Source organism: Pipra filicauda, unplaced genomic scaffold, assembly GCF_003945595.2.
Source record: "Pipra filicauda isolate LSUMZ 115617 unplaced genomic scaffold, ASM394559v2 scaffold103_size3290846_pilon, whole genome shotgun sequence".
Taxonomy (NCBI): Eukaryota; Metazoa; Chordata; class Aves; order Passeriformes; family Pipridae; genus Pipra; species Pipra filicauda.
Window position 1 is genome coordinate 505,247 of NW_024103474.1, and position 19,287 is coordinate 524,533.

General features: G+C 36.7%; 1 protein-coding gene across 1 annotated transcript in view; it reads right to left on the reverse strand.

The window, feature by feature from the left end:
• The window catches only part of CACNA2D3 (calcium voltage-gated channel auxiliary subunit alpha2delta 3), a 407,078-nt gene that overhangs the window by 80,226 nt on the left and 307,565 nt on the right, over positions 1 to 19,287 (reverse strand). Inside the window, exons 18-25 of the mRNA XM_027728083.2 lie at positions 11,118 to 11,201; positions 6,112 to 6,183; positions 5,817 to 5,878; positions 3,922 to 3,989; positions 2,073 to 2,118; positions 1,820 to 1,917; positions 923 to 1,016; positions 160 to 255 (exon numbers count right to left, since the gene is read on the reverse strand). Of these exons, the coding sequence (XP_027583884.1) occupies positions 160 to 255; positions 923 to 1,016; positions 1,820 to 1,917; positions 2,073 to 2,118; positions 3,922 to 3,989; positions 5,817 to 5,878; positions 6,112 to 6,183; positions 11,118 to 11,201 (620 nt within the window). The remainder of the gene's footprint in view (positions 1 to 159; positions 256 to 922; positions 1,017 to 1,819; positions 1,918 to 2,072; positions 2,119 to 3,921; positions 3,990 to 5,816; positions 5,879 to 6,111; positions 6,184 to 11,117; positions 11,202 to 19,287) is intronic.

Sequence of the window (19,287 nt, forward strand, 5' to 3'; positions counted from 1 at the left end):
TCATTGTTCCAAATGTTCCAGTTGAACAAAGAATTTAAGGGATCCTATGAGATCTTTCTAACTTGTTCTATCTGAAGAAACAGTAGATGGGCTTCATAAAAATAAACATTTTTTCCCTTCTTTTCTTATATGGCTGCCAAGCACAGCTTTGTTACTTACTGGTTAGTGAGCTGCTCTGGACCCACAAACAGGTTGATACGAGATAGTCCAGTCCGTGTTCCAAGGAAGGCAACTTCCACTCCTTTGTCAGAGTTTCTGAAATGGCAAAGATATTGCTTTTAGATAGTAAAAAGATAAAGCTATATTACTGGTCAAAGAAAGTACAAGTGTATTGTAGTTTTTGAGAAGTATTATCTTAAGCATAGTTCCCTTATTTGTTGATTTATTTTTAAATACTGGTTTTTAAGTTATGGACGTGGGTTTTGAAAAACATGCAGTGTAGAAATGCTGTTTAGGCCAAAAATCACTAAAAAGTCAAAGACAGTACATTTTGTAGGATTTGTAGAGAAGGTTTATATGGAAGTCATAGCATAAAAAGGTGTGGCATAGCTATATACCAACTATTTAATAGCCACAGGTATTCAGTGATTCTGAGATGGGCAGGAATTCCAGATCTTGCTCCCAGTCCATTCAACACCTCCATAGTATGTCTATGCTTCGAGTCATAGGTGTGAATGTTGCTCAAGCAACCAAGTACAGAATTTCATTAGTTTTATTGTGGAAATTACAACTTATCATCGTGATGTACACTGCAAGATAAGTACTTAAGACTGAACTCGAAATTGGTGCTATTTGGGATCAAATGGTTAAAATAATATCTTCATGCATATCAGAATTTGTTAGACATGCCACCAGTTCACCAAGATATCTGTCAAAAATACACCCATGGCTGATAGATAAGGTTGACACAAAGCCTGCTTACTCTGATTTATTCAATGCTAGGCTGGTCCAATAAGCTTCAATTGGTGCACTCACAACTGCATCAAACAGAACTTCCTGGATCAATTCTTTATCACCTATTACAATATATTAAAGTCAGTAAATGTATCTGCATACAGAGAAATTTTTTTAGATGACTACACAATAGGTTTTCTTAAAATAATTGTACATTATTTTATCTGTCATATGCTTTCAAAAGTTTTGCACTATGAGGCACTTACTGTGTAATATTAAATGGTATTTTACAACAATGCAGTTTTTCATATATAATTTCATTGCACTAACAACAATTTAGATAAAAACCCAAACATTGATCCTCCACTTCTCTTGTAACTTGTCCATGTATACATTATCTAATGCTCCCATTTGCACATGACAAAAGGTTAAAACAAGCAGGTCTACTAACACATTTCTGCAGGTGGGCAGAATATGCACTTATTCACTTGAATTTTTTATTCTACTTTGCAGTTCAGAAATGCTAATTTCATACCCATCCTCCCTAAGATGCTCATGAAGTATCTCATGTATTCTTTAGAGGCATGATCCAAGGATTGATTCAGACCAATTCTGTTTAACTTACAAAACCAGATGGAGTGATAATTTTGCATAGCATAGCTACATCATCTGAAAAGAAACCTGAATGTTTGTTTCAGGCATATTGTTCACTGCAAAAGTCAGAAATCTGAATCATCAATATCTTTACTGATACCCTGGATAAAGCTCAAAACCAACTGAAATTCCGAAGTAACATCAGCCAAGCAATCCTATCTCAAACTAACACTGGTTGAACTAAGTGGCTTTCCATTTTGTAGAAGGTTCAGTGCAACAGTTTTTAGCTGGGGTAAAGCCCATTTAAGTGCATGTTTAACAAAATACTTGCATTGCAGCAATGGCTCTTTTCCCGTGAGGTAGCGTTTAATGGCTTCTAACTGAGTCATTTGACGGTGCTCAGGATGTAAGTCAGTGTTGCAATAGGACCTGTGAACACGTTGTCAAGACATTAAAATGTTATTATATGTGTAAGAATGATCTCTCTTTGTCTTCGAACATAAAGAATTGGGCTCTGCAAGCACAAACAATATGAAACCAAGAAGGGTAACAGACACCAATTTCATGCTTTATTTAAGGCTTACCATTCATCTGCTAAAGATACATCAGGGTGCTCTAAATCATGTAAACCTGTAACAGTAATAATAATGGGTTACTTAGGGAGCAGTCTGGGTAACAGATGGTTATTTGCATACACTCCATAACATAAACCCTTTTTGGAAAGTGCATTATTACCACAACGAAATAAATCACAGTAAACTATGCTCAAATACACTTCAGGGTCTAACAAACTTGCAAAAGCCAGCTAAATCAGATCTAAAACTGAAAAGGTAGGAAAACTTTTTTGTGCTAGTATGTTTAACTCATACAAATTACTCACATAATATATTTAAAGTTAAAAAGAAAATCTGAATAAAGACAAATACAAAATGGTAACAGACATCTGTTCATATTCCCTTGTTCTCTTCAGCCAGTAAAGTTCTTTATGCTAAAATACACACTTCTCATTTCATGTGAGTTGTTCTCCTTCTCTTTTAAAGAAAAAAGTTGTAATTCCCTCAAAACCTAAGGACACAGCCCATGAACACAAACAGCAATTTATGGGATCATTCAGAATAGTTTTTTTGTGCTAACAGGTCACGCAAATGCTTGTAAATAAGAACTATATCATTAGTTATATAGCACAATAAAAATGTACTTTGGCAATTTTAAAAACTCTTAAAACACTTATCAATAGACAATAAGAAAATAGGGATCAGAAGGCAGGGTCTGGGTTTAACCTGCCAGAGCACATAATAAACAATGACAAACCAACAGCGGTTAAGGAAAGCAGGGAAGCCAAAACCAGAACTACAACTGGAATCCTTGGGGAGGACAGTGAAGTGTCAGTGATGGAGAATCAGTGAAGGTAAAACTGGGAGAGAAGGAACTGTTAGTTATGGTTCTGTTAACACTTCTGGTGATGCATCTGGGAGCAAATATCAGACAGACTGCTGAGATGTGTGGCTGGATTAAAGAACATCGGCGAGAGGTGAGTTGGGAACAGTTTGGAGAGCAAGCAGCTCTGCATCTCCTGCTGTGCTCTCTTTCTATCTAGACTTGTATTTGCTGCTCAAGTGACTCAAACTTCAAAGCATTTCTTTTTATGTCTCTCCTGAGTACAGGAATATATTCATGTCACAAAATACAGCTGAGGAACAAAGACCTGAAGAAATTAAGGATCTTGTTTGACATCACTGACAAAACAAGAAGAATTGGAAATGGAGACTTCAGCATAAAATTGGAAAGAATTCCCGTATTGAAACATTTTTTGCTCAGTAATTTCTAAAACTTTTCAAATCTCTCTTCAATCTTCTGAAATGCCTCTACTATTCCTTCATCTTCAGAAACCTTGTTGCAAAACACCTTTTATCACCACACACAGTGGACTCCTGCACTCATTTAACTGGGGACTTATCAAAAAGCAAAACCATAAAGAAAGACTAGTTCTTTCCCTGGTTACCTCTACTGCTGCTATAAATATGTAAATCCTTGTAGATAATGCCCAAAGCAATTATAGCTCTGAAAGAGTTCACAATGTATAGTCTGTGAACAAAAATGCCATAACAATTACAGTGCTCTTAGTGGTTACTTCATTTAGAAAACACCACAAATAATTAACATTGGGCCTGAGTGATTCTCTGGAACATTGAGAGAGGACAGAAGATGATCACATCTAAAGAAGATTCACAGTCTGACTATGTTTAATATAACTGAGGACAAAAATCCTGTGAAGTAAAAGATCTTCAAATAATACATTAAAAAAAAAATAGAAAAGAAAAGAAAAAAAATCTAATTACCTTATGGAATCTGCAGACAAACATAAAAGCTTTAAGACTACCAAATCAACAATAAAACTACTGTATAAGCAACATGAGAAGGTAGGTATCTTACCTTCTTCTACAGTTACGTTCCCTCTGAAGAAATATTTTCCATGTCCTCTAGAGAGAGCCACACCTAAACTGTGCAGAGAAATAAAGCAGACCTTGAAATCTGTGAGACAAACAATAGCAGACATTCAGAGCTATTTTCATTTCTAACATCTCCAGCTAGTGTACTATGATTAACTTTAAAACTTTGTTTCCAAACCCTCACAGATTATATTTATTTTACAACTAGTTGCTTCAATGATGTGGTTGCAACAATTGGCTGTATTTATGTGTGCTTAGAGGTGCAGTAAACCATTATTCTCTGGCAAACTAATAAATGAGCCCCTCTAAGCTCACTGCTGTTCACCCAGCAGGAGATTCCTTCAGCTGGGCCTTGAACATGCCCATGGCCTTACAATGAAGGAGACAATTTTTTGTATTCAGAGTAAGCTGTTGAGAAACTACAGAAGTGTGGGAATTGATGGAGCTACTGAGAGGAAAAAAATTTCCAATGTGACAACAGCATCATGACTCCTCTTGGACTAATTTTTCTGTGTTTCATATTTTTAGCTCGTATAGCTCTTTTGTATTGACTTTGGCTTCATAAATTATCAACAGCTACATACTCTGTTTGGGTTTGGTTTTTAGTCTACTATTTAAACTATCCAAGTTTAATGGCTGGGGATCCCATGCCTCTTGTTATTGAACACATACACAGAATACCTTCTGGCATTCATTCATTCAAGGGGATTATCTCAGGCTAAGAATCTGCCAGTACTTGAAGTACATGTAGAGGCACCAAATCCAAGAGCACACAAGCTGCAACCAACAGCTGAACACTAAAAATCTTTGACACTACACTATAGATTTTAATAAATGTTGCCCTTGCTGTCTTCCCAAATCTACACTACAACCCATCAAAACTAGATATATACCATGCTAAAAAAACAGGACTTTTTCCTAAATATTTCTGTTCTCAGCATCATAACTTGCACTGCATGCATATATCTGTTTACTTAATAGGGCAAGATAGACAGTGCCAGAGGGAAAAAACCACAACAAAACAAAACAAAAAACCCAACCAAACAAAAAACCCCAGTAACAACAAAAAATTCCACAAAATAAAAACAAAACCAAACCTACACTAAGTATTACAACTCACGTGTGAATTTCAACAAGAATAAACAGTGCATTAGAGGTCAGAGAAACATGCCTATAGTTTCTCTATGTGGCAATGTAGCTGAAGTTATGTGAAACAGTTACATTGAAGAAAATTTCAGTTGAGTATTGCAACTGCCACCCTTCTGCTTTAAGCATAAGTTACCACTAGTACTCTTTCATTAATGGATTATTTCTAATTCAAATACGAGCATTTTTGAAGTGACTACCTGTCTTTCTTTTCCTTTTTTTCCCCCCTGCTAAAATGCATGCCAAAATTACCAATGTACTCAGTTTTAGTTATAGAAATACACCAAAGGTAGTTTAGAGAAAAAAAAAACATCCAAACCTCAAATTGGAAGTGAAATACTATCTCATTTTACATTACATTCTTGTTGTGGAAAAAAAAAAATCAAAATGGGGCTCAATATGTAGTTACTTAAATGGATTATAGTATTTATAGCTCTCCAAGTACTTTCGAAAGCCTTTCGTTCAATGTAAACCTCAACTGAATATTTTTTCAATGAAACGTAAGCCATGACAAACACTGGGAGTTTGCCTGTGTGAGCTTGCACAAACTTTCCATCTCTGGAAAAGCTGAAAGGAATGCTGGTAGGCTCCTTTTCCTTGCTATTTTCAGCATTGTCCAGGGATATTTCATTGTCAGCTTTTGCTGATGAGCTTTTAATGAGTTCACAAGCTCTGTATAAGCACAGATCCAATGAGCTGGATGAAATGTCCATTTATTATGGTCGGCTCTACCTGAATGGAGTCCCCTTGATGTCTGTATAATAGTAGTCATTTGTCATCACCAATACCCGCTTCTAGATTCAGAACAAGAAAGAAGGGGACGGGGGAAGAATTTAGTTTGCTATGAGAAATATATAAAAGACCAAGTGGTTAGTCCCTGATAAAATTACAAGTAATGTTTACATTCAGTGAGCAAAAAAAAAAAATATATATACTGCAGTGAATAATATTTATAGCAAACTTAAAAACTTTTTAAAAATTATTGCTTGCTTTATATTTAGTTGGAATAATATTTTAGACACTGTACCCCTTTGTCCACTGTCTTCTTCACTTCCATGGAGAATTTCCCTGTTTTTCGATTCACCATTGCATTTCGGAGCTGAAACGAAGGAAATGTGTGTCAATCCCTTTATTGGCATTTTTGATAATTCTTTTACCTCTGAGCTCTCCAGTACACTCATTTGGCCTAAGCAGTGCTCAATTTTCTTCATTTCTTCATTTTCAGTAATTCTACTATGCACTGAAAAACCCCCTTACAGATTCTGTTATTGACTGTATAGGCCAAGACTCCTGCCATACAACTCTAGGCACGTTGCTAAGGCACAGAAGATAAGAGCTTTCAGCATCCCTCATAGTAAAATAGTTGGATTTAGGTGAAGTTAGACCAGGGCTCAGTGTTTAATTACATCGACAACTATACAGAATAAGAGAAAACACCACTTACCCCACACTATTCATTCTGCTTAAGAATCTGCATTGGGCTGCATCCTAAACCAGCACCAGAAACTTCATCCTAACTGCATCAGAAATTAGAACTAGCCCATGAAAACAGAATGACAGCCCGTTTGATCAGTAACCTGTTTCAGTGGGAACACACAACTGCAGTGCTCTGCAACTCCCTCAGTTGTCCTTTGGTGTCAGGTGCCCCTTGCAAGGTAATAAATTTTAGCTCTGTAATGGAAGCCCTAAGTCAGTCACAGCTTTAAGAATTGGCCTGGACCTCTCCCTCTCAAAGTTGTCCAAGAGACATTTTAAATCTCCCTCAAAACCAAGTTGCGTTACTTGTATAAACCAAAAACTCAGAGAAGCTAGGGAAACCAGAAAATAAATGGAGACGACTTTATACACAATGATTTACCTGCTGCTCTGCAAGTTAAATCTGTTACTTTCTAGATCACCACAAACAGTGTTCTTCTGTAACTGTTTTCTAGCCTCTACACCAGCTGCAGCCTCCCAAACCTATGCTGCAAAGTCCCTTTCCCAACACCTCTAAAAACCCTTCCCTCAGCACACCTATTTGCTCCCTAGGAGAGAAGAGTCTTCCTCCCAGAGGACACACACCCTCTCCCTTAGGTGAACATGCCATGATGATGAAAAGAAGAGTAAAAAAACCAACACCCATCCCCCGGGTGTACAGGACAAAATGACCAGCAGGATGAGGACACGCTACCCTGGCACAGGTGCTCTGAGGGCAGGGGCTCTGGGCTGCAACTGAAGAATGAAAATACAGGGGGTTTTTTTGAGAAATTCCCAACATTAGGGCTTTGAATTTGCCTATTTATCAGTTCAGGACTTCAACGAAGAAATAAGAAAGTTACTGCTTAACAGTTCTACCATCTATATATGGAAACATTTCATTTGATTGCTCTTAGATTTACTAATGGAAGAAGTGAGTTATTTCGCTTGTTGTGGTAAAAAGCACCTATAAATCTTTTGCAGCTGTAGTTTTCATTACAATTGGAAAATTCCACTATCACTAATCAATTCAATATTCAAAATGCAGAATAATATTGACAAAGGGAGCATTTTTATGTCTTTTCTATTGCTTATCTATCTGAACACAATTTTGAACATCATGTTCAAGTGAATAAATACCCCCTGTTCCAGAGTACCTCATGCCAGATTGGGCAATTCAGTCGGGTTTTAATGAAAAATTGTGAAGATAGACTTATAAATGCACTCTGCAGGCTTTCTGAGTTAGTATGGAGTGAAAAGTGAATGACTAAACTTGCCAGTGAAGTATCTGGTTTTATTCTCATGAACAAGTTGAGCATGGCTGACCTATCAAAAACTGCAAACTTTGCAGCTCTTTAAATCTAATTCTAGGGCATCTAGATTTGAATTAACAGTCTTACTCTTCTGTCAGTGAGTGTAAAAGAATAATTTTTAGCTGGAGGCATATATAAAATAAAGCATATATTTTACTGTAGATTTTTTTTTTAACAATACATAATAGGCAATTCTGGAAATAGTTTCCTATTTTAAGTTTTGTGGTTTTGGACTTGGAGAGTTGGTCTTAATTAACCATCTACTTTCTAACATTTACAGAACAGTTCCATTTATCTTTAACATGGTTTTCATTTTTCTCCTATTGGTGCCTGCAGTTGTCTAAGACCCATTCCTCCCACAAGCCTCAGGCAAGTCATAGATTTACTAAAAGGTTCTCCAAACTCTCAGTAGTGTTTAAGATCAAGTCTGCATGTGGGATTTAGAGTTTTACTTTTCTCTCTTTTTTTTTTTTCCCCTGCTTGCTGTGATTGCATTTCTTGGCTTTGTAATCTGGTTTCTCAGCTCTTCTGCAGTTTCATCTCCCTCCTCAAATGCATAAAATAAGTACTGCCTCACTTGGCTCCAAGCCCCAAAACATTCATTCATGGTCTTTTTTATTTGGAAAAAAAAATATTTCATTCAGCTAGAAATTATAATAAAGGAATTTTAAGTGAGTTAATGAGAAAAAGGTTTCTATCCAAACTGAAACTTCTCCTCTTTGGTCCTGTGTATTTGCAAACCTTGCTGGAAGACACTGTTAACTTAATAAGCTGATGCTAAAATTTCTGTTTCTAATAAAATGCATTAACAGCAAGATAGCAGGTATTGTTAATTTGGAAAATGAGCTGATATATTTGACAACACTATTTGATGGTGAAAAAAATTATAACCTTAGTTCAGACACCTTTTCCTTACTGGATCACTAGAGAAAACCAATTTCTTCATCTCTTCAGAGTAATAAGTATTCTTGCTCCTTCAACTAAATATCTTCCAATCAATTGCTAACAACTCACTTTCACTGCTGTAGCATGAGATCATTCTATATTCTTGGAAAACTACACAACCATTAAATTAATGTGGTAAAAACTAAGAAAAAGTCTTAATCAGCTTCCACATAAGTGTTTCATGGGAGAAAAGAATCCCAGTAGTAGTCTATGTTATTAAAAGTAGCTATATGAATACATTAATTCTTTCCCTCTGCAGTTGAATAAACAATGCTTTACTACCCAAGCTTAGGAAAAATCAGGAACATCAAATCCAAGGTCTTGGGTGAAGCAGAGCCACGTGTGGCTTGTCTCTATGATACAATTAAAAATTTACTTTTAAGAAGCTTGTTTTATAGGTGAAAGGCAAAAAGTGAGATAAAAAGTATGTATGTATCTTTCATCAAAATGTGAAATGAAAATTTTTTGGCCTACAGATAGACAAAATGCAATTTCTGGTAGAAATTTTCAGAAAAAATGACAGAGCATAGGAGTGTCAACAAAAGGAAATAGAGTTTAATCTGGACTTTCATGTGTATTCAGATAGAATCTGAATTATAAATAAAACTAAATTTGCAATGTCACAGAAATAGTTCAATGTTACGTTAACTGAATCACTGAAAAAAATGAGGGATTAAAATCTCAGAATTAAGCAGATGAAGTATTGGAAGAAATAAAAATATAAAAAAAGAAAACAAACCAAAGAGAAAGAGTAAGAAGAAAAATCACGAAGGTTTAAGGGCTATATGTAACTACAGAAATAGCATTTGAAAGGACAGAGGAAATTTTCAAAGGTCATTAGCAGAGAAACTGGTTGAGTAATAAGTGATCAAAGATAAGAAAAAAAGCCAGGTATAAAACATGAAGCCAATGAGATTGCCAAGGCTGCTACAGTGTCTGAAAATCTAATGAAGAAACCTTAAATAGTGTGTGCGCAGGAAACAGCACAAAGCTACCCAAACATTAGAAAGAGTGTGCACTCCAACACAAAACTTTAACTAAGGAAGTAAGATGGCCTCTGAGGAGAGGCCGAGGACGATCTATCACCTGATGGAACAGACATTGCTTAAAACATAGATGAACTGTTTCACTATTCACAAAGGGGGTGGAGAGAGGGAGGAATGCAAGATATATATTTTGTAAGGGAGAAGGAAAATATAGACTTATGTCAGAACAGGGATCAAGAAATTAGTACATTTGAAGACTGACAAGACTCCAGGGGCTGTTGTACGTGATCCATCCCAGATTTCGGAAGGACATAACAAAGTAAATATGGGAACCTTCAGTGGGTATATTCAAAATCTCTCTGGAAAAGCAGAGGTACGAGGGACTTGAGAGAAGCTAACACAGTACTGATATTTGAGAAGGGATTGAGGAGACATCTATGAAAAATACAGACATGTAGTCGTGACTTTGGCAGTAGGGAACTTATGGGAAAAACTAAATTACAGGACAGAAAGGGGAACACCTGGAAAGTTACGATTTAATTAAGGACAGTCAGCGCAGATTCACACAAAACGAATCATGCCTAACAAATCAGATTTATTGAGGAAGTGACAGAAAGACCAGGCAGAGGTTAAGCCACGGACATAAGGAAAGCTTTTGATACAGTACTGCAGAAAAGGCTAAGCCTGGAAGGTAAGAAAGAATAAGATAAAGAGTGAACTACAGAGTAGATGGAGCACTGAAAAATGAGGTTAATGGAGAGCATTGTGTGCATAACAGCTGATAGACACAGAATGCATGCTCCTGCAGCTACCCATGTGTCTGGAATCAGGAGCTGGGAGTGAAACTGTACTCTGCATACAGGTCAAAGAATCCAATTTTGTATATTCATCTGATGTTTTTTGATTTTGTGCATTAAGTAAAACAGCTCTCATTACTTCCATTAAGGAAAGAGGGATCTCACGGAAAGAAGTTAAACTCATTCTTTCATTTCTGAGTTTCAGCAGTTGTCTGGGCCAGCCCCAAGGAGACATTCTACTCCTGTCTCTCGTGCTATATTTGCTGTCCAGCAAAAATACACAATGGGATGCATGGAGACTGCAAGGGTGATGAGTTTTACCAAAAATACAAAGAGTCTGTGTTTGTGGTATGTGCATATGTAAGGAAGAAACAATACAAAACAGTTGTAAAATTCTGAATGAAGTAAAAGGGTCTATTGTCCTTCCCTTCCTGAGAGTAGTCAGGTGGCCTCTCTAATGACTACTTAAACAGTTTCCAGGTACAGTAGTGGGATGCAACAATGTCTTCTGACAGGGTTTTAAAACACATCACTTACCACATCATCTCTGTCTTCCCACTCAACCTCAGAAAGATCCACACTACTGTAGTTGGGCTTTCTTCGCTTCTTCCCCTCTTCATACTGGTATAAAAAAAGGTGAAGCATTTAGCACATCCTGTGTTATTTGCACAATTATTTTGTATCAGAAGATTTAAAAAAAATTGCTGGATGTTGATTTTATGCAATACACTTCACAGTAGGGAGCTTAATTCATACAAAGTGCGCTGTACTGCTGCATAAATGTTCCCTGTGAACTAAAAACCTACATCACATGATTATTATATGATCTCTTGTCATGGTGCAAAACCTTTCTTGATGGACGTACTGGGAAATCAAACTCAGCAGTTGTACCTTCTTCTCCCCATATGGAAAATACATGAGACCTTGGATCTGGCAGTTTATGTTAAATGTCTCAAACTAGCTCTTTCAGCTGTACAGGAAGTTATATTTACTATAATCTTATCAACAAAATGTTTACCCATTTCACTTTAAACAAGATAAGATGCAAGTCTTGGGAAGTATGGTGTTAACATTTGCTGATACTCCATTTTATCTACAACTTCATGGGGGAAAAAGTAACATACTAACAATGATAGTATATGGGGTTTTTATCACTACTCACTGTTACGCTGTAAATCACACATTTAAAATAAACATTCTAGAGACAAATTGATTTGACACCGAGGTGTTTATAATGTGGGAAATTCTGCCCTCTGCTGAACATTCAAAATCAGCCTATTAGGGTAACCACAGAAAGCTGTCTCAGTGGAAGAAAGAAACAAACATTTAGGAAGACTTGTGAATAAAGAACCTAACTGGTTAAGTTAAATTAGGAGACTATATTTGAAAAGAAAAAGTAAATTTGGGAGAGGATCAGCATAATGTGAAATCTGGTCTCTTATCTTTTATGATGCATACAAGTGGGAATAAACAACCATCTTTTTACAAAGTATGACAGGAGACATTGGGATGCTGTGAAAAATCCCCAAATTGCTTTTCTGACTGTTCAACAACAGCATCACAGAAGGGTACAAAATGTACCTGTAAGGCAGTAGGTATAGTTGATTCTCCTCCCTCAGGGCAGGACCAACTGTACCATAAACCAAACCTGTCAGTGTTTGATACGAGCAATTCATCACCACAGCCAGCGGTGCAGGGACTTTAATCACATTCTGCAGATTACAGAGATCAAGAGAAAGACTTGCTCTTTGAGCATTAAGAAGGTTATTCTCAGCCTGACTTTTTCCTCTCTGAATTAGAAATTCTCATGTGAATTCCACAGTTCCTTTTGTGAACTACAATACTTTAAAATAGGCACGACAAAATCTTCCTGAAAAACAGCAAACTTGTAAAACTACTGACTGCAGCATCATAGTCACAAAGAGATTTTGAGATACTGGTAGCACTGTAAAGTTTCTTCTAGCACAGGCTACCCAGATCCTCCTTAATTTTTTGCTCATAAAAAAATTGGATACTCCAATTATTTCTACAGATGATTCTTTTTGGGAAATTCTGTGGGATACAATCCTGAGTCAAATCGCATTCTTTTTAATAAAAAATTCTAACAACTCTGTTCATACAAGTCTTAGTCTACATTGTGAGAATTGATGCAGATGTAACTGAAAAGTACTTTCCTGTTCTTTTCTTGCCCCTCTGCTAAAATCCACCATTCTTGTAACAACAAGGTTGTCTACTTCTGGTCTAATACTATTCAACAGATGGGTAGAGAGATGTAAAGAACTTCTGCTTTCAGCACATGCTTATATACTAGACTTTGAATTCAAGCAGCTCAAGTTCTACAATTACTTCTTGCGACATGACAGCTCTGATAGGCAGAGATAACTATACCCAAATCTGAAACACAAAGTTTGCAGCCAATACAACTAAATCTCATAAGAATAACGTATCAGAGGATAACATCCTGTTCATTAGCAGGGCTTGATTTTTGTAACTATGTTTTGCAAGCCTTTCATTATGGCTGCAGCTACATCAATATTATCTTTAATCTTTACAATGAGCAACTACATCTACTTTCTGTGGCTGCACCAATTAACCAAACAAATCTTTGATCTGATTTAGTCATTCTAGTATAGAAATGGTTACAGTCAGGCTCTGAAATACTGAGAGCTGAACACTGTTACATAGAAGTTAGCTGGGATCATTTGAGTAGAGCAAACAGCTCCTGTACTGGTTCCAATATTTAATTACATCCTCACTCACAGATGTTGAAGAGCTTCTGGCCCATATTGCATTCTCAGACACATGTGCAAATCCTTACTTAGGACAATAGTAGTTGATCTTGAGTGTCTGACAGCAGAAGTAGGCTTCAGACATAAGGCAAACCATTTGCATCATACTGATTATGGGGTTTCTATTTATTTTAATCATATAGATTTCACACCTTGCACTTGGAGAACAAAAACCAAAAACCAAAAGCAATCAAATGAGGAGCTGGATAAAACACCCAAAGTTCTGCAGAAAGGCCAGAATTGGAAGCATTCATGTATTAAAAATTTAGATTAGAAGAAACAAAGCCAAAACCCCAGTGGTCTAGCAGGAGTTCAGCTCTATAAGCATTCAAAGGAATTGAAAGTGCAATTCTTAAACACATTTAGGACAGGAACTAATAAAGTATTGAGATGTCTAACCCCTTATTCTGCAATTACACTTTAGGAGCTACTGTTTAAGTGCCTACACAGGAATTCAACAAGTGAAGAACAGATTTATTTTATAGTTCAGAAAAGGACAGCAGAGAAAACAAAAACCAACTTCCAGGAAGGATGTGATACCAAAAAAAAAGGCAATTATTTATACATCTGGGTAACTTTTCTTATAAATCTAATTTTCATGAAGATATCACCTTATTCACAGCAGTAAATTTACATATCTTTATGCTCATGTAACCAGGGTGTCAAACATAAATGCACTTAGATCACATATAAAATACTTCTTAACAGTACTGTTGAAATGGCCATTCTTCTCCAGTTTCTTTCTAGTGTTATTGCTTAACTAATTTCTCAGTAAAATTTATTCATGGACACAGAAGTAATTCCTCAGTTTTTAAAAATAGCATTCAGTTATATCTTCCTGTCTGGTAGCAAACCTAATCTAATTTTTATCTCTAAGGTTCCTGAGTGAAGTATAAAATACTGATTGAAAGCTGAAGCCAAACCCATCTGCAAGATTACTATAAAGCATTGAAACAAATCATTAAGGGACCCCCTGGGAAAGATGCAAACTAGGAATTCTACCAAATTACTCTGATTTAAGTGCATGAGAAAAAGAGATACATTTAAAATGTGTACTGTTAATCTACTTGGACTAGTATAAAATGTGTGCTGATATTATATAGTAGTTAACCCCTGTGAAGAAAAAAACCAACTGAAAAATGTTAAATATCTGTCTGCAACAGAAGAATCTTTTAGTCTGCCCAAAACTACATGATGGCTCCAACTCACTCTTGTTTGGGAAAAGAGCACAGGATTTGATTTTGTGATTAGAATGAGCTTTATCTTACTCAGTATCTTTTATTTGAGGCTGGGCCAAACTCTTATAGTACTGGATGATTCAAACAACATGTGACATGTACTGCTTGAGGACCGAATCACATTTTTTCACCACCCCATATACAACCATTTACATGTGCCATTATTAAACGCTTTGCTTTGATTTTATTTTTTTTAACACAAGCAGTCCCAAACCATCTGCACTGAATATGACCAGCCACGTGTTTATAAAGTCAGAGTGTAGCAATATGATCATGGAGGGAGCAAACTACATCTTAACAGCTGCAAGTCTTGGGTATAAGGTGATCGGAATTTCTCAGACGTGCTCCATATGGATAATGGGGAGATAGGAGAGAGTAAGTTGCTGTGATAGCAGCCTTGGAAGCACCACTAGATTTTAGTGAACTTTCTTAGCCACATATGTGGAATCATCTGTAAGAAAATATAGTAAGAAAGCATCTACTAAACAATAACCAAAAACCAAAGAGATAAAATAATTTCAAGGGATAGCTCTTTCTTGACAAACTACTAATATGTGCAAAAGTAAGGTATGAGGTAATGAAAAAACTTCTCCAATTTTAAAACAAAGCATCATTGGATGAAGCTTCATATTTTTGAATCAGTACTTCAAAATTTGGTTATGTATTAATATCAACAGGATTTGAGAACGATTCTGTTTTGTTTGTTTAGAGAAGACAAACTTGAACACACAAATATAGCTTCAATTTGACATAATAAAATACACAAAACAATTGTATGTATAACTGCAACTTGCATTAAGCAATCCTGTAAAGGTATTCTTGTCTACAAAGTTTGATAGGAAAGCTTGAATGAACAAATATCAGAAGAAAAGCATAACTATCTAAAATTACACACTTTTCTATATAGTTTTAAATAAAGAGGCAGAGATGGAATACGCTGTCATTATGTCATGAGAAGACTGAGGAAGAGATGACTTCAATAGACTGATTCACTCAAATAAAACCAAACAAACAAACAAAACAAAAGCCAATCCCCTAAAAAAACAAACAAAAAGCCCTCCAAAAAAACAACAAAGTTGTGAAAAGTGAAAAGTTCCCTGCACTGCTTCACCTGTTCATATGACATCACTCACAGTGACAGAGCTTTCATTCACCATGTGCTGCATAGCTCCAAACCATTCTGCCTGAGGATACATGTGAAGCTGCATCCTATATCAACTTAAATCACTGCTGCTTGGCTCTTTATTTCATTCCAAATACTTCTTTCCTGCTCACAGGATCCTGATTTGTCATTTGTGATACTTTTACTTCATGATTTCCATCCAGTTTGCAACCTCAAAAGATCTCTTATTGATCTGCATTTATCCTCGAATCTGTAGAACACTCACAGGTGTTCAGTGAAAAAACAACGTCATTTTCTACACAAACTTCCTTATTTTAATATCCAAAAAGGTGACATTTTGATTCTCTTTGGAAAATAGGAAGAACAACTTCCTTTTCCAAAGGCAGATTTTTCATGACCAGCCTATTATTTAAGATGTTAATCCAGAAGTTCCTAGGTTATGATTGGTAGTAAAAACCAGTTATTTTGGACTAATTTTTCATGTCAGATAGCTGTGAAAAACTGCCACACTATAAAATTTGCAGAAATACTGCTGACAGCAGGAGCCGGGTCGTTTGCTAGGGAAAAGAGAATAATGGAATTTTAAGTTTCCAGACAGAGAAAAAGCAGGAACCATTAGATCTGCCATGTACACAGGAGGACCCTCTAGTGAAGCAACAGAAGAAAATAGTTTTTATGCCATACACTCATGCCTATTTTATGCCTACTTACACTCATAATGTGTTTGCATTTCAAATGGTGCAGTAGTGATTAAACTGATAGAGCAATAGGGAAATATACAGGGTGAGGTAAAAGTCAATACAAAAACCAGCTTTAAGTCACACACCTTGAGCCTGGCCAAAGAGCACATGGGCTGAGCACCCGTTCTCAGGTGGATTGCAGTTGATCAGCGATGCGACATGTATGTGATTTACTCCCCTGAAGAAAACAACCCCTCTATTTGGGATTTTATTTGCATTCTCAGGATTTGTCATTTGGGATTATGTAAAATTGGCAGCTGCTTATAATTATTTGGGGTTTGAATAGAAATAATTAAAAACATCTGCCTTTATCTTAATACTACCAGACTTAAACCCCTGAGCTCGGTTATACCTAACTTCAAAGCTGAAAGCAAAGAATAAAAGAAAGCTTCACATATTGCTAACAAATTTTCAGTGATTCATTTATATGTACAACCAGTTATTCAACAGCCTTCAAACCTTTAATTATCTTTTAAATATATGTAATTTTGCACTTCTAATTAGATAGCAATTTAATGCTCTCACAGGGATTCAGATGGGCTGTCTTTTTTTGAAATGTAAACTCCAATAGGAATAATCATTGGCATTCAAGTGATTGAATTCTTCAGTTATTTAAATGAACGTGAGGCATTTACACTGTTCAAATCATTTAAATATTCTGCTGTCAGCTACAGCTGTAGAGTTTTATGGAGTCGCTGAATAAAGCAAGGGTAAGTGTAGGTTATCTTACGTTCCAGGCGGGACTCCCCAGAGAGAAATGAGATTTGCTGCTTATGAAAGGCTAACACTGCTTAAGTGGGGCATTAATGTTTCCCCTGAGACTTGGATTTCTCTGTTTTTCTATATTAGGAGAAACAAATTTTCCCAGAATTTGCAGCTACAAAAGACTTAATACTGATCTAGCAATCTTCAGATATTCCAGGTCCTGTAGCTTAATACAATATATTGTGACAGTCCACATTCTAATTTTAAAATGGTAACTTACTCAGGCAGCTAAACTACCAACATATTTTGGTGAGGGCATTGTGATATTATACATGGGCTTTGATTTCTATGTGTAACTTTCCCTAAGACTGATCAAATTAAAGATATGCATCCTTGTATAGAAAGCAATGTATCAATTGAATTCATTTACAGTGAAAAGCAGAGCATTCACATATTCATAAACCCCCATTACAAGCCTTCCAGAGCTTATACTGAGAGTAAGAATATATGCCTCCATCTTCTCAGAGAGAAGATTTTGATTTAAACTTAGAAGTGTTACAAAATCCTTAATAATCAAGGATGTTATTGGATTAATTCATAAATCAGAACCTGTTTTTAATCTTAGTTTTATCAAAAAAAATGGTAGAATCTGAATAATAGATGCAATTTGATTCAAGAACATATGCATTTGTCTTCAAATGCATATTTTCTTTAATTAAGGAACTCAAGGTCCTTGTTCAGGAACTTCGAGTATTCTACCCTAAATGAACCTAGCAATTACTGAAAAAAAGCCCTCTTCCACTCCCTGAACAAAAATACAAATCCCATTGCTAACCATGAATCAAAAAAGCCACGGGCTTCATAAAACCTAGGAGCAATCTTGCTATTATTCATTGAAAGCCCTGCAAACATTGAGACAGAGAGGCAACAGTACAAACCCCTGACACCAGGCAAGGTTCAGAGTGGTGGCAATCTGTGACTGTGGCAGACACTAATCTTCCAGTGACATTCCTTAATTTCTCTGTAATCTCACTACACTTTCCTGAGAAAGCAGCTCTCCTCTGGCACCAGCCTTTAACAGACTGCACAGTGACAGCTGCAGCAACGAACAAGCAGCTACAATTAATGTGGCGCTTGTTATTAAGTGGACATTAAAAATATTTGTTTCTTACTCTTTCCTTTACATCCAGTAAATTAATTTCTTTGGCAAACTGTAACATCGTGATGACATATTTTACATTTTAAAATTTAACGGTGTAACACCTGGCACACTGCAAGTGTTAAGAGGCTACTGAAAAGCAGGTGATTCAATCTGCCATAATCGCTGCTGAGGAAAACCTGTGTCCTTGTGTCTACATTTCAATATGGGTAAGGGAGCCTCAGAAACCAAGTTACTGCCTTGAAAATCTCAAAATTCGTTTTTGAACTCCCAAACATTTATTTTTTTTTTTAACAGTAAACTGCGGTTTTCAACATTGCATCACACAACCGAAAATATTCTCACGTGGAAAATAAAACACTGCGCTGTAAAAGTATAGACTTTTCGTCAAATTCAGCAGATTGGAGCATTCTGATGCAGCCACAGTAAAAAAAAAAAAAAAAAAAAAAAAATGTTATTAGCATTGGCTATAGTTTTTGGAGCTCCCACTGGAGTACTCTTGCTATGAAAGGCGACTTAGGGTGTAATACCCGAGGACGTGCAAAGCGTACTCTCGTGATATATGATTGGGGAAAAAAAAAAAAAAAAAAGGAGAGAGAGAAAGAAAGCAAAAAGGCTTTGAAACACAGCCGAGGGATGCCCAAGGCAATTTTCCACCTCGATTCCAGCCGGGATGGGTTCCCGGGCTGTGTCACCGCAGCTCGTCCCGCTCCCCCCGCGCCCCTCGGCGGTGCTGGAGCGCCACCGCCTGGGCCGGCCCCGCAGTGCAGCCTGTGCCGGGGCGCTGCGGGGGACGAGGGACACGGGTGGAACGGAGACAAAACCAGAGCTTTTGTGAGGTTAACGGGCACTCCGACACTTCATGGGAAAGGTCTGGGGGCTGCTCCAGCAACAGTCACAACCTCTGCGAGTACTTTGCACGTTCCTCTCCCTCCCGCGATCCCTCCCACCAG